Consider the following 15,767-nt stretch of genomic DNA (forward strand, 5'->3'; position numbering starts at 1 on the left):
TGATCCTCAACTGCGTTTCCCCTCCAGTCAGCAGACGGCGATGTGCTTCTTTCAGGCGACGCTGCCGGCGTGACGTATAATCTAGTGGACGGTTCTTCAGAAACAGCTCGTCAACCACCTCGGTAGCTTGCTAGCCAACATAGCCGAAAGATTCAATCTATTTATACGCTTTCGGTGTATATTAGCTGCTGTGTTTTAGACACACATCTGTCGTATCTACTTGTTAACCTATTTAATGTCATATTACGTTATTTTGTATTAGTCAGCTATAGAAGCTGGCTGGTTAAGTTAGCACTAGCCTAGTCGCTAATGGTAGCTAGCTAACATCCCCGAACATGAGCTCCCTAAACTACTCCAATCATGTTAAAGAAGGGGAGGTCTGCTGGACGGAGGAAGAAGCTCTGGGGCTGAACATTGTTGTGAAAGAGGAGAAGGAAGAGGAGGATGTTACAGTAAAACAACAAGTGGAGGGTGAGGCTGTTACAGTGAAAGAAGAAGAGAAAGACGTTTCAGTGAAAGAAGAGGAAGAGAAAGAGGAGGAAGACGCGTTCAGAGTGAAAGAGGAGGGGGATGTTACAGTAAAAGAAGAGGAAGAGGGGGATGCAGTTTTTGGAGTGAAAGAGGAAGGCGAGATTACTGTCACATTGGAAGATGAAGAGTTGGAGATTGGAGATCTGATTAACACCAGTAAGTACCGCCTTAAATGTGTTTTTTCACTTTGGATATTCGGAGTTGGCTCGTCAATACCTCTTCAACGGAGGGCCCTGAGATGATGACTGATATGTCTAGAGTCAGACAACGTAGAGAGCAAGCCACCCCTTGTTTTCTCCTTTCCGTTTCCAAAAAGTGACTTAACATATATATATATTTGAGAAGGGTCTATCTGCTGGGGAGCGCGGCATGTAGTGATTTTCGTGTAGTGATGATTTACTACACACCGTGCCCCCCCAATTGTGCCATGTAAGAGTTGGGTTGGCTACACCAAAGATTATGGATATACTGACAAGATGATTCTCTGCCCTAACAAGGGGAGTCTTTGTCTTCAAAGTGGCCATGCGGGTTGTCTAGATCCCACCTATCCTTTCTTTGGATTGGTGGATACATCGTCTTATTGTAATCTATTGTTTATATTATATGAGGTTTGTTGACGTCAACCGCCTGTATTCAATGGAGAGAGATGCTAAGCTACTAGCATGAATATGCATAGCGATCTGGAGACAACTCCTATAGTGTTTTTATCAAAGTTGTCGATATGTCACGTGTCCATGTAACAGTATAACTTTAGACCGTCCCCTCGCCCGAACCACATCAACAACTGACACCCACGAAGCATCCTCACCCATCGCTCCACAAAAGCCGCGGCCCTTGCAGAGCAAGGGGAACTATTACTTCAAGGTCTCAGAGCAAGTGACGTCATCGATTGAAACGCTATTTAGCGCGCACCGCTAACCAAGCTAGCCGTTTCACATCCGTTACACTCACCCCCCCTTTTGACCTTCCTCCTTTTCCGCAGCAACCAGTGATCCGGGTCAACAGCATCAATGTAACAGTATAACTTTAAACCGTCCCCTCGCCCCGGGCGCGAACCAGGGACCCTCTGCACACATCAACTGACACCCACGAAGCATCGTTACCCATCGCTCCACAAAAGCCGCTACTACTACTTCAAGGTCTTAGAGCAAGAGACGTCACCGATTGAAACGCAATTTAGTGCGCACCACCGCTAACTAAGCTTGCCGTTTCACATCCGTTACACTGGCATGACCTAGAGAGATACAACCTACTGTAACCTACTGGCATGACCTAGAGATACAACCTACTGTTACCTACTGGAATGACCTAGAGAGATGTAACCTACTGGCATGACCTAGAGAGTTGGTATGCACGCATTTCTAAACTTTTTTCTCACTTTTATGGGGTATTGTCGGACGATTGCTTTATATTTTTTTAAATGGAACATTTTTCTATTTAATCTATTTTAGAATAAGGCTGTAACGTAACAAAATGTGTAAAAAGGGAAAGGGTCTGAATGCATGTATGTTGTATGTTCTAGGGCTGTCCCAGATTTTTTTTTTAAATAGTATTTTCTTTCTACCAATTGATTAGTTATGATGTGTATTTTTGTGTGTAATTTTTTCATATAGACACACCTCATATAGACACACATGTTTAATAACATCAACTGTATATGCAGAACTTCAACTGAACAGATGCTTCAAGCGTTTGATTAAATAATTAAGACACACAGATGACTTGAGGAAGCCAGAGATCAATTTAACCAGAAGAAAATAACCAATTCCCGACCTGCTGCTGGCCTTCGTAAATTCTGACGTTATGCTCGTGAAGTTTCCAGTAAAATCGGCAAACTTTTTCCATTTCCATTTGGAGAGCCAATTTATCTTACCATTTCTACCAATCTGCGTGCCAGTTATGAATGAGTTACAACACCTATTTGGCCCCGCCACTTCCTGGGTTGGTGAAGAGCGGTATTAAATTGAAATCTCACGCTCATCACCTATCACCTGTGGAAGGCGGGGCTTCCAGTGAGGCATGAATTTAATAGTATGTTGTACCTAGTTTCCCTCCTTCAGGGAACAGTAGTTATAGTCATAACATTACGCTTGTCATATGATGAAGTTGAACTTAAATACTGGATCTTGCTGTCGGACAGTTTTTTGTATTCAGATCTCTGAAATGCTCTCAGAAATCCTAAATCATTTCAGAGTTTGCTAAATCCAATGGTTCTAACCGAGAGTCACCTTAACTTTATTGACAAAAGTTATGGGTCCTACAGTAGGTCTATGTTGTTGTTAGGTGAAGTTATGGGTCAAGCAGTTTTTCTATGTTGTTGTTATGTGAAGTTATGGGTCCTACAGTAGGTCTATGGTATTTGTATAACTAGTGGTTTCTGTAGGACCCTTAACTTCATCTATGTTATTGTTATTGTATTCACACCAATAATAATTTTCAATACTTTGTAGAATCACCTTTTGTAAATGACATCGCCTAAGTCAAGGATCGGTAGGACAGTCAGTTTTACGAGGGTATGTTTGGCATAAACCCAGCATTTGTGAGAAACTGGTTGAAATGAAGGCCAGCTACGATAGTCAGAACATCTATTTACGAGAGCGCGCTAGCCTGTTCATTTTATACTGGCTTCTCACGCACACACATTCACACAAACATACTCACACACGCACACACAAACATACTCACAAACATTCACACTAACATTAGCACAACATGTCCTGCTACCCAGCCGACAAAGATGAAGGGATTCCGGGAGACTTACTCCCCATCCTGCCTCAAGATAGGGAGACGCTGGGAAGTACTCTCAGGTGCCCCAGCCAAGGTCGGTGCTGAATCTTTCTCAGACAGTCTGTCTGTTAAATAAATAAGGTTTATAGACATATTGTACAGATAATGGTTATACATAATTCTAATCAATTTCATACTCATGCGATTATACGGCTTCAGGGTTCAGGGTGGACTATTCTAGTCATTCATATAAATTCCATCAACAGTGACCAGCTCGGAAACCAGATTGCGTAGCGAAGAAGGTACGGTGGGATTCGAAATGGTCGGTGATCTGTTTGTTCACTTGGCTTTCGAAAACTGTAGAATGGCATGGCATGATGGATATAGGTCTGCAACAGTTTGGGTCTAGAGTGTCACCCGCTTTGAAGAGGGGGATGACCGCGGCAGCTTTCCAATCTTTAGGAATCTCAGAAGATACGAAAGAGAGGTTGAACAGACCAGGTGGAAAGCAAGGCCAGCCGTAGAGAGATGCTTATTGAAATTCTCCATTGTCGTGGATTTATCAGTGGTGACAGTGTTTCCTAGCCTCAGTGCAGTGGGCAGCTGGGATGAGGTGCTCTTATTCTGCATGGACTTTACAGTGTCCCAAAACTTTTTGGAATTAGTGCTGCAGGATGCATATTTCTGTTTGAAAAAGCTAGCCTTTGCTTTCCTAACTGACTGTGTGTATTGGTTTCTGACTTCCCTGAAAGTTTCATATCGCGGGGACTATTCGATGCTAGTGCAGTACACCACGGGGTGTTTTTGTGCTGGTCGAGGGAAGTCAGGTCTGGAGTGAACCAAGGTGTCAGACGTCAATTGTTGTGCAACATCATGGCTACGCTGTTGGCATCACCTTTTAAAGTTTCTGCTGTTGTGGGCCTTTAACCGTCTGACTTGTTGTTCACACAGGAGAGATACGGGACTACCGTGGATCCTCTGGGGAGCCTCAACAACAACATGATGCTGACGAGGCAGAGAAGAGTCTCTCCACATCAGAACACCTCAAGAAACTCCAGCGGAGACCCACAGGAAAGAAATCTCATTACTGCTCTGACTGTGGGAAACGTTGCAGAACTTCATCAGAACTTAAAATACACCAGCGAGTACACACAGGAGAGAAGCCTTATTGCTGTAATCAATGTGGGAAGAGTTTTACGACATCTAGCCATCTGATTGTACACCAGAGAACACACACAGGAGAGAAATCTTATAGCTGTGATCAATGTGGGAAGAGTTTTATTACATCTAGCATTCTGACTAGACACCATAGAACACACACAGGAGAGAAATCTTATAGCTGTGACCAATGTGGGAAGAGTTTTATTACATCTGGCATTCTGACTAGACACCATAGAACACACACAGGAGAGAAACCTTATAGCTGTGACCAATGTGGGAAGAGTTTTAATACATCTAGCATTCTGACTAGACACTATAGAACACACACAGGCGAGAAATCTTATAGCTGTGATCAATGTGGGAAGAGTTTTGTTCGATCTGGCAATCTGACAGTACACCAGAGAACACACACAGGAGAGAGACCTTATAGCTGTGGTCAATGTGGGATGAGTTATGTTCGATCTGACCATCTGACAGTACACCAGAGAACACACACAGGAGAGAAACCTTATAGCTGTGACCAATGTGCGAAGAGTTTTAATACATCTAGCATTCTGACTAGACACCAGAGAACACACACAGGAGAGAACCTTTATGACTGTGATCCATGTGGGAAGGGTTTTACTACATCTTGCTAGCTGCATTTACACAGGAGAGAAATCTTATGGCTGTGATCAATGTGGGAAGAGTTTTGCAACATCTTGCCAGCTGACTTGAAACCAGAGAACACACAAAGGAGAGATATCTAATATCTAATCTAATAAATAAATCTAATAAAATTCCGGAGTTCTAAATTGAGCAGCTGCTGAAAAATGAGCTCCTGTATTTATTGAGATTTAAATGTTTTTTTAGAGTGAAGTACATCGAAAAAATCAAGAGAAAACTGCAAGACTCAATAGAAGACAAAACAAGGAACAAACTAAACAAGACAGGCTTTTGAAAAATTAACTATTTTTTTCATAAAATTGTACAGTTATCTTAGCTAGGTGAATTGCTAGCAGAATTGTTTACTTGTTGCTAAGCAGTTGCTAGGGACTCTCCTGGAAGAAGCTAGCTAGCTTACAAAGAATAACAACAAAAAATATCTAGTTAACAGAAGAAAGGAAGACAAAATAAGGACAAAAGAAGGACAGAAGAAAAAGGAAAAGAAAGAAGACAACAAAGTGAAACAGTCAGCACTTCTATTGCAACTTCGTATTTCGTCGTCCTAACGTAGTCTACACTGCTATCTGCCCAGCAGCTAGCCAGCTAGCAAACGTCCACCGTCTACCGAATAGCAGCACTGTAGAAACTATTACACTCAACTGAACGACTTGATTAGTGTAGTGTTAGCTAGCTACATAGTTGTCTTTGCTGTCTTCGTATCCAAGATAATTGTGTAGTTTAGAGCGTGTAGTCTTAGAGTGATTATCTTAATTTACCGAGGTTAGCTAGCCAGCTATTTGTCGTAACGTAGGAGACACTGCTAGCTAGCCAACAGCTAGCCAATCTACTGAATAGACTTCCGCACTCAACAACTGCTAGCTCCACAGGTAGCCAACGGTTTGAGATCTAGCACAGCTACAAGCGCTACATAGCCGTCTGTGTATCAAAGATAGTAACTAGGTTAGCTCCAGCACTTTTCAACAACAACACTGCTAGCTAGCCAGCTAGCCCCGAATAGCAGCACTGTAGAAACTACTACACTCACGGAGGTGATTAGTATCACATCAACGCAGCCACATTTCAGCCTACAAAGTCAGCCACTGCCACAGCCTACTTCAGCAGTACTGTATCATTTTTAATAATTTTAGTCAATAAGATTTTGCTATTTAACTTTCTGAACATTCGAGACGTGTAGTCCACTTGTCATTCCAATCTCCTTGCATTAGCGTAGCCTCTTCTGTAGCTCAACTATGTGTCTGTCTATCCCTGTTCTCTCCTCTCTGCAACAGACCATACAAATCCACACTAGCGCTGTTCTTCCCTAATCTGGTGGTCCCAGCACGCACGACCCACGTGGAGTTTCTCCTAGCCTCTGGAACTGCCGATCTGCAGCCAACAAGGCAGAGTTGTCTCAGCCTATGCCTCCTCTCTTCTTCACTCAGAAACGATCACCACAGATCAACACTGCTCTAGCCCTCTGCTCGCACACCCCGAGAGCTTCTCCAGATCCTTATCTCCCATGTGGAAGCTCTCCCCTTACCCATCACTCCTCCTTTGAATTTCATGCTGTCACAGTTACCAGCCCTTTGCTTAACTCCTTATCATTTATCGCCGGCTCCAGTGAGAGTTCATCAATGAGCTTGATGCCTTGAGCTCATAAGCTCCTTTCCTGAGGAGCGGACCTGGCATCCTTTCACTCCCTCCTCAACTCTACATTTTCCTCCTCTGTCTAGCCCTTTCTACTCTCCCATCTGCCTCATCGCGCCGTCCAGCTCTCTAGGCAGCTCTCCTCTCAGTCTGTAGCCTGTCAACTATGTGTCTGTCTATCCCTGTTCTCTCCTCTCTGCACAGACCATACAAACGCTCCACACCGCGTGGCCGCTGCCACCCTCTGGTGGTGGACCCACTCGATCTGCAGCCAACAAGGCAGAGTTCATCTCAGCCTATGCCTCCCTCCAGTCCCTCGACTTCTTGGCACTCGCACACCCCGAGAGCTTCTGGTCAGCGGGGTGGTGGCATAGGATCCTTATCTCTCCCATGTGGTCATTCTCTCTTTCTCCCCTTACCCATCTGTCTATCGCCTCCTTTGAATTTCATGCTGTCACAGTTACCAGCCCTTTCAAGCTTAACATCCTTAATTTATCGCCCTCCAGGTCCCCTCGGAGAGTTCATCAATGAGCTTGATGCCTTGATAAGCTCCTTTCCTGAGGACGGCTCACCTCTCACAGTTCTGGGCGACTTTAACCTTCTACCTTTGACTCATTCCTCTCTGCCTCCTTCTTTCCACTCCTCTCCTCTTTTGACCTCACCCTCTCACCTTCCCCCCTACTCACAAGGCAGGCAATACGCTCGACCTCATCTTTACTAGATGCTGTTCTTCCACTAACCTCATTGCAACTCCCTCCAAGTCTCCGACCACTACCTTGTATCCTTTTCCCCTCGCTCTCATCCAACACTTCCCACACTGCCCCTACTCGGATGGTATCGCGCCGTCCCAACCTTCGCTCTCTCTCCCCGCTACTCTCTCCTCTTCCATCCTATCATCTCTTCCCTCTGCTCAAACCTTCTCCAACCTATCTCCTGATTCTGCCTCCTCAACCCTCCTCTCCTCCCTTTCTGCATCCTTTGACTCTCTATGTCCCCTATCTTCCAGGCCGGCTCGGTCCTCCCCTCCCGCTCCGTGGCTTGACGACTCAATGCGAGCTCACAGAACAGGGCTCCGGAAGGCCGAGCGGAAATGGAGGAAAACTCGCCTCCCTGCGGACCTGGCATCCTTTCACTCCCTCCTCTCTACATTTTCCTCCTCTGTCTCTGCTGCTAAAGCCACTTTCTACCACTCTAAATTCCAAGCATCTGCCTCTAACCCTAGGAAGCTCTTTGCCACATTCTCCTCCCTCCTGAATCCTCCCCCCCCCCTCCTCCCTCTCTGCAGATGACTTCGTCAACCATTTTGAAAAGAAGATCGACGACATCCGATCCTCGTTTGCTAAGTCAAACAACACCGCTGGTTCTGCTCACACTGCCCTACCCTGTGCTCTGACCTCTTTCTCCCCTCTCTCTCCAGATGAAATCTCGCGTCTTGTGACGGCCGGCCGCCCAACAACCTGCCCGCTCGACCCTATCCCCTCCTCTCTTCTCCAGACCATTTCCGGAGACCTTCTCCCTTACCTCACCTCGCTCATCAACTTATCCCTGACCGCTGGCTACGTCCCTTCCGTCTTCAAGAGAGCGAGAGTTGCACCCCTTCTGAAAAAACCTACACTCGATCCCTCCGATGTCAACAACTACAGACCAGTATCCCTTCTTTCTTTTCTCTCCAAAACTCTTGAACGTGCCGTCCTTGGTCAGCTCTCCCGCTATCTCTCTCAGAATGACCTTCTTGATCCAAATCAGTCAGGTTTCAAGACTAGTCATTCAACTGAGACTGCTCAAATTCAGGTTTCTGTATCAACTGGACTGCGCTCCGCACCGCTAAAGCTAACTCTCTCTCCTCTGCTCTCATCCTTCTAGACCTATCGGCTGCCTTCGATACTGTGAACCATCAGATCCTCCTCTCCACCCTCTCCGAGTTGGGCATCTCCGGCGCGGCCCACGCTTGGATTGCGTCCTACCTGACAGGTCGCTCCTACCAGGTGGCGTGGCGAGAATCTGTCTCCTCACCACGCGCTCTCACCACTGGTGTCCCCCAGGGCTCTGTTCTAGGCCCTCTCCTATTCTCGCTATACACCAAGTCACTTGGCTCTGTCATAACCTCACATGGTCTCTCCTATCATTGCTATGCAGACGACACACAATTAATCTTCTCCTTTCCCCCTTCTGATGACCAGGTGGCGAATCGCATCTCTGCATGTCTGGCAGACATATCAGTGTGGATGACGGATCACCACCTCAAGCTGAACTTCGGCAAGACGGAGCTGCTCTTCCTCCCGGGGAAGGACTGCCCGTTCCATGATCTCGCCATCACGGTTGACAACTCCATTGTGTCCTCCTCCCAGAGCGCTAAGAACCTTGGCGTGATCCTGGACAACAAACTGTCGTTCTCAACTAACATCAAGGCGGTGGCCCGTTCCTGTAGGTTCATGCTCTACAACATCCGCAGAGTACGACCCTGCCTCACACAGGAAGCGGCGCAGGTCCTAATCCAGGCACTTGTCATCTCCCGTCTGGATTACTGCAACTCGCTGTTGGCTGGGCTCCCTGCCTGTGCCATTAAACCCCTACAACTCATCCAGAACGCCGCAGCCCATCTAGTGTTCAACCTTCCCAAGTTCTCTCACGTCACCCCGCTCCTCCGCTCTCTCCACTGGCTTCCAGTTGAAGCTCGCATCCGCTACAAGACCATGGTGCTTGCCTACGGAGCTGTGAGGGGAACGGCACCTCAGTACCTCCAGGCTCTGATCAGGCCCTACACCCAAATAAGGGCACTGCGTTCATCCACCTCTGGCCTGCTCGCCTCCCTACCACTGAGGAAGTACAGTTCCCGCTCAGCTCAGTCAAAACTGTTCGCTGCTCTGGCTCCCCAATGGTGGAACAAACTCCCTCACGACGCCAGGACAGCGGAGTCAATCACCACCTTCCGGAGACACCTGAAACCCCACCTCTTTAAGGAATACCTAGGATAGGATAAAGTAATCCTTCTCACCCCCCCCCTTAAAATACTTAGATGCACTATTGTAAAGTGGTTGTTCCACTGGATGTCATAAGGTGAATGCACCAATTTGTAAGTCGCTCTGGATAAGAGCGTCTGCTAAATGACTTAAATGTAAATGTAAATGTAAATATCTTATAGCTGTGACCAGAGATACTCTGATAAAAGATCTCTGATCAATCATCAGAAAATAAATACATGAATGAGTTGTTTCATGATATCAATGAAGTAATGTCACAATGTAGAATGTTTTGGCATTGTAGTAGGAGTATTCTAATGATGTCACATTGTAGAACCTTAACCCTTTGTCCCCTGTTCTATTGATTTCAACATGATATGGATATTAGCCTCAGGGGATAAATCCAGGCTCTGAATTGGAAGAGTTACTATTAACGTGATTTAACAAATAGTGACTATCAAATAAGTTGTTACACTTAACATGTTAGTGACCCACTTGAATCAAATTGCACCACTTCAAAATGTAGCTGTCTGTTTTCTACAAGTTGTCCTCTAACCAGGGATGTACACATTATTCCCAGATTCCGTGTGGTTTTTGAGCTGTTAGTTTTAACAGGACGTGCAACCTCATCTCCCTCCTGCTGCACAATTGATTTCAACATGATATCGATGAGTGATGACAAATAAGTGTTGCGTTCTTTTATTTAGCAACCCCTACATTTAAATACATCACTCCCAAATGTAGCTGACTGTCTTCTGCATGTTGTCCTCTAATCAGTGAGGTGAAAGATATCTCCCATTTCCATGTGTTTTTTTAGTTGTGTTAGTTTCAACATCACGTACAACCGGATTTCCCCCCTAATCGATGTCAGTGATTTATTGCTACTTGTCAAAACAACAGCGTTTTTGGTGCTTGTGCAGTTTATAAGGTGATGTTTGTGTATATAGAACATTTTATGTTTAGGATTTCAAGTTATCAAACTTTCTCTGCATTTGGATTATTTATTTGGACACGTTAAAACTGTGACATTGGGGCTATCCCACCTAGGAAAATGTTGTTGAAAATAATACTTTGCCCGACGTACAATATATGTTTGGTATTAGTTGAATGTTGAAAAGAAAACAATTTAATTTCAACATACTTACAGCCTATACACATGGTCGCAGTGTAATAAATTGGTCTATAATCAATTTTATGAACAGTCCTACAGCATTCAAGTGCTAGATGTCTTCATTTCACAACTGAAGAAGCATGATTCAAATCGCCTCATATTTCTCTGGGCTCGAACCCAGAGTCTGGTGGCACAGCTAACACTGCATCGCAGGAGGCTGTGCACCACCCAGGAGGCTGGAAGTTGTTTTCCAGATATAGGATATATTTGTTGTCTTTAGGGGGAAGGTGTTACAGGCTTTGGTTTTTCCATTTATGTTTTGAGGTTGGAGGTTAGCAGGTAGGAAAGGAGGATACCTTGTTCAACTGAAATGTGTCTTCGGTGCACTGATTGGTGTCACCTCGTTAGTCAGTATGTGTTACACCTGTGCTGGCTTGTCCATCTCGTTAGTGGGAAGGTGTTTCACCTGAGCTGGTCCAGGTTCTATTTAAGAGTGTCTGGCCCAGTGCACCAGTTGTCTTGCTAGATGTGGAGAGTCAACAGCTTTAGTTGCTCCACCTTTTTCTATTAAAGATGTTTTTCATTTCAGGTTGAAGATTCTTTCTGAAGAGAGCTTATTTTTTTAAATGAATCAATAGAAGCAAACAAGATCGTTTCCGGGGATTGGTATGGCAAATACCTTACGATTTGCCTGGACTGAAAAGGAGATGGAGCCGTGGAGTAGAGAGACATTTGGAAGGACCATTTTGATGGGATGCCTCAGGATAGAGGTGAAGGAAGTGCTCTGCCTTCAAGGGAACCCGAATGAGAAGGCTTTCGATGTGACGTTTCACAAAGAAGAAAAACATGACGAAGTAATGAAGATGGCAAAGGAAGCGGAGAAAACGGGACCCCTGTTCCATTATGCGGTGACCAGCCTGGCGCAGAACAACTTCAGGATGGTCACCGTAACCATGTACAATCCGCATGTGAAAGATGAAGAGGTGAGGGCTTTCTGGGGAGGTACATGGACAATGTCTCCTCAGCGAGGTACCTCAGGGACTCCCTGGGTTTCTGGAACGGAAAGAGAGGTTTCCAGGCATTACTCAGGGAGTCCCCGAAGAGTGTGGATGGCTATCTCCATCCTCCGGCGATGTTCTCCCTGGGGGCTGAGAGGGGAACACTATACTATGCACGTCAGCCCCCGTTCTGCAGGCGTTGTATGGCCTATGGCCATATCCTGGCCTCGTGCAGTGCCAAGAGGTGTCGATTTTGTGGGTCGGAAGAGCACGAGGCCAAGGAATGTGACGAGCCCAAGTCTTGCCACGGGTGTGGCTCAAGAGCACACCTGTGGCGTGATTGCCCGGCTCGTCACAGGTCATACGCGTCTGCAGCTGGGGGAGCGGGGGATGGGGGGAGGAAAGAGAGGACGCGGATTGTACGGATGGCACAGGGGAAAGGACGGAGAAGGACGAAGAAGGGAAGAAGGAAGAGGCGAAAAGAAAGAGGAGAGAAGATGGAAAGAAGGAAAAAGGAGAGATTAAAAAGAAGGTGGAAGAATGTGGAGGAGCAGAGAAGAGGGAGAAGGGGACAGTGGTACAAGAAGGAGTGGAAGAGGGAACGGGACAGTGACGGAGAAGGAGGGAGGAGTGGAGGTGGGAGGGGGAAGGAGTGGGGGGACAGCCTGCCAGGCTTCCTCGAGGTCGAAATTAGGGATTTGGTGGAGGAGTTAGCGGGGATGGGACGTTGTCTCCCCGCTACCTCCTTCACCAAAGAAGAAAGGGATGAAGAGGGGGAGCTTGGCAGGAAGTGAGAGGGAGGGGGTGTGGAGGGGGAGGCTAAGAGAGTGGGGGGTGGTAATTTTTCCTCCCGGTTTGCCTCAGCCCCTTGCACTTTAGTGGATGACTCCAGTGAGGGGTCGGTGAGCTGTTTGCTAGAGGGATCCCAACTCCTGTTTGAGGAGATGCAGCCCCGAGGCAAACAGGGAGGGGGGGATGGTGGGTGGGGAGGGAGGACCCAACACACTGCCTGGGTCATGGGTTGGGATGGAGGACGGGGGAGTGTCAGGAGTGGAGAGGACGTCCCCGCCAGTGGAGATGGACCAGGGGAGCATCGGGTGAGTCTCCTGTTTTTTTCTTTGGTTTTTGGGGTTTATTTGTTGAAAAAATTAAATGAATAGTTCTGTTTCTTTTTTTAGTCTAAATGTTAAGGGGTTAAGGGATAATGTTAAAAGGAGGGCGTTTTTTTGTTATTTAGAGGGTGTGGGGTTTGATTTCTGTTTTTTTTACAGGAGGTTCACCTGAAGGATGGTGGGGATGTGTGTAGATTTAGGAGGGAGTGGGATAAGGGGGAATCTTTTTGGGGCATAGGAGGGGTGCACTCAACAGGAGTAGGGATTCTGTGTGGGAACAGAGAGGTTAAGGTAGAGAGCACTTTTGTTATAATGCAGGGTAGAGTATTGGGGATAGATGTCAAGTATAGAGAAGCTAGATATAGGTTAATTGGGGTGTATGGGCCACAGGTGGCGGCAGACAGGAGGGAGATGGTGGACTGTCTGGCGCCCCTGTGTGTTACAAACAGGCACTTGGTGATAGGAGGGGATTTTAATATAGATTTAGGGGTAGGTGGTGATAGCAGTGCAGGCGCCATCACTGGGCTAATGGCTTGCCATGGTCTGGTTGATGGTGGCATGCACACTACTCCGGCAATGGTCAGTCCTACATGGCGCAACTCCAGGGGGGTTGACTATATTTTTGTATCCAGGTCTTTGGGTCAGTTGTCTGGGCGGCTGGTGCCTGTTTTCTTCACGGATCACGACGGGGTGTTCCTGCAGGTAGGGTCGCCAGTCTGCCTCTTCGGTAGGGGGTACTGGAAGTTAGATCGGGATATACTGGAGGAGCAGGCTTTCGTTGACACATTTTTTTGTCTCTTTCGGAGGCTTGACGGCCTCCGGTCCATGTGCGAGGGGGTGTTAGAGTGGTGGGATTTAGTTAAGGTGAGGATTAGGGCTTTTATAATAGGATATTGTAGAAGGAAAAAAAGGGAGGAAAGGAGGGAGGTGGATCGTATCCAGAGGTTAATTGTGTCATGTTTTGTCATATATTGTCTTGTCCTTGTGCTTTCCCTTCTGTTCGTTTCCCCCTGCTGGTCTTATTAGGTTCGTTCCCTTTTTCTATCCCTCTCTCTCCCCCTCCCTCTCTCTCTTCTCTCTATCGTTCCGTTCCTGCTCCCAGCTGTTCCTCATTCTCCTAACTCACTCATTTACTCTTTTCACACCTGTCCCCTATTTTGCCCTCTGATTAGAGCCCTATTTCTCCCCTTGTTTTCCGCTTCTGTCCTTGTCGGATCCTTGTATGATGTTCGCTGTTCTGTGTCCTTGTCTCGCCCTGTCGTGTTTTGTCTCCTTCAGATGCTGCGTGTGAGCAGGTGTCTTAGTCTGCTACGGTCGGTGCCTTCCCGAAGCAACCTGCAGTCAATGGTCGAGTCTCCAGTCTTTCCTCGTTACTACGAGTGGATTTAAGTTTTTTCCAGTTTTGTTTTCTTCTTGATTTTTCCAGGATTATTACTTTTGTCATATACTGGAATAAAGACTCTGTTTTCGTTAAGTCGCTTTTGGGTCCTCATTCACCAGCATAACAGAAGGATCCGACCAAGAATGGACCCAGCGACTACGGATTCTCGTAACACTGCCGTCGAGATCCAGGGAGCTATGCTCGGCAGACACGAGCAGGAATTGTCTGCTGCTCGTCATGCCGTTGAGACCCTGGCCGCTCAGGTTTCCGACCTCTCAGGACAGTTTCAGAGTCTTCGTCTCGTGCCACCAGCTACTTCCTGGTCTTCCGAGTCTCCGGAACCTAGGGTTAATAACCCACCATGTTATTCTGGGCAGCCCACTGAGTGCCGTTCCTTTCTCACCCAGTGTGATATTGTGTTCTCTCTCCAACCCAACACATACTCAAGAGAGAGAGCTCGGATTGCTTACGTCATTTCACTCCTTACTGGTCGGGCTCGAGAGTGGGGCACAGCTATCTGGGAGGCAAGGGCTGAGTGTTCTAACAATTATCTGAACTTTAAAGAGGAGATGATACGGGTTTTTGATCGTTCAGTTTTTGGTAGGGAGGCTTCTAGGGCCTTGGCTTCCCTATGTCAAGGTGATCGATCCATAACGGATTACTCTATAGAGTTTCGCACTCTTGCTGCCTCTAGTGACTGGAACGAGCCGGCACTGCTCGCTCGTTTTCTGGAGGGACTCCACGCTGAGGTTAAGGATGAGATTCTCTCCCGGGAGGTTCCTTCCAGTGTGGACTCTTTGATTGCACTCGCCATCCGCATAGAACGACGGGTAGATCTTCGTCACCGAGCTCGTGGAAGAGAGCTCGCGTTAACGGTGTTCCCCCTCTCCGCATCGCAACCATCAAATCAAATCAAATTTATTTATATAGCCCTTCGTACATCAGCTGATATCTCAAAGTGCTGTACAGAAACCCAGCCTAAAACCCCAAACAGCAAACAATGCAGGTGTAAAAGCATCTCCTCCCTCCGGCTCAGAGACTGAGCCCATGCAGCTGGGAGGTATTCGCATCTCGACTAAGGAGAGGGAACGGAGGATCACTAACCGCCTTTGCCTCTATTGCGGTTCTGCTGGACATTTTGTCAATTCATGTCCAGTAAAAGCCAGAGCTCATCAGTAAGCGGAGGGCTACTGGTGAGCGCTACTACTCAGGTCTCTCCATCAAGATCCTGTACTACCATCTACGCTGGACCGGTTCGGCTGCTTCATGCAGTGCCTTGATAGACTCTGGGGCTGAGGGTTGTTTTATGGACGAAGCATGGGCTCGGAAACATGACATTCCTCTCAGACAGTTAGGGAAGCCCACGCCCATGTTCACCTTAGATGGTAGTCTTCTTCCCAGTATCAGATATGAGACACTACCTTTAACCCTCACAGTATCTGGTAACCACAGTGAGACCATTTCCTTTTTGATTTTTCGTTCATCTTTTACACC

At 46.8% G+C, this 15,767-nt stretch overlaps 1 protein-coding gene across 1 annotated transcript; it reads left to right on the forward strand.

Moving 5' to 3' along the window:
* Window positions 1–360: 360 nt before the first annotated feature.
* LOC124016469 (gastrula zinc finger protein XlCGF17.1-like) lies at window positions 361–5,217 on the forward strand. The gene is made up of 3 exons (XM_046332044.1): window positions 361–377; window positions 500–687; window positions 4,210–5,217. Exons 1-3 carry the CDS (start codon window positions 361–363, stop codon window positions 5,055–5,057), a joined length of 1,053 nt encoding a protein of 350 aa, XP_046188000.1. The 3' UTR covers window positions 5,058–5,217.
* The last annotated feature ends 10,550 nt before the right edge of the window (window positions 5,218–15,767 follow it).

The sequence above is a fragment of the Oncorhynchus gorbuscha genome, linkage group LG26 (genome assembly GCF_021184085.1).
Source record: "Oncorhynchus gorbuscha isolate QuinsamMale2020 ecotype Even-year linkage group LG26, OgorEven_v1.0, whole genome shotgun sequence".
Lineage (NCBI taxonomy): Eukaryota > Metazoa > Chordata > Actinopteri > Salmoniformes > Salmonidae > Oncorhynchus > Oncorhynchus gorbuscha.

What these genes read in the sequence shown, in the direction of transcription:
- LOC124016469 (XM_046332044.1), top strand. An exon ending in TGGAGATCTGATTAACACCA is followed by an intron (nt 688 to 4,209) that starts GTAAGTACCGCC and finishes TTGTTCACACAG; the next exon opens with GAGAGATACGGGACTACCGT.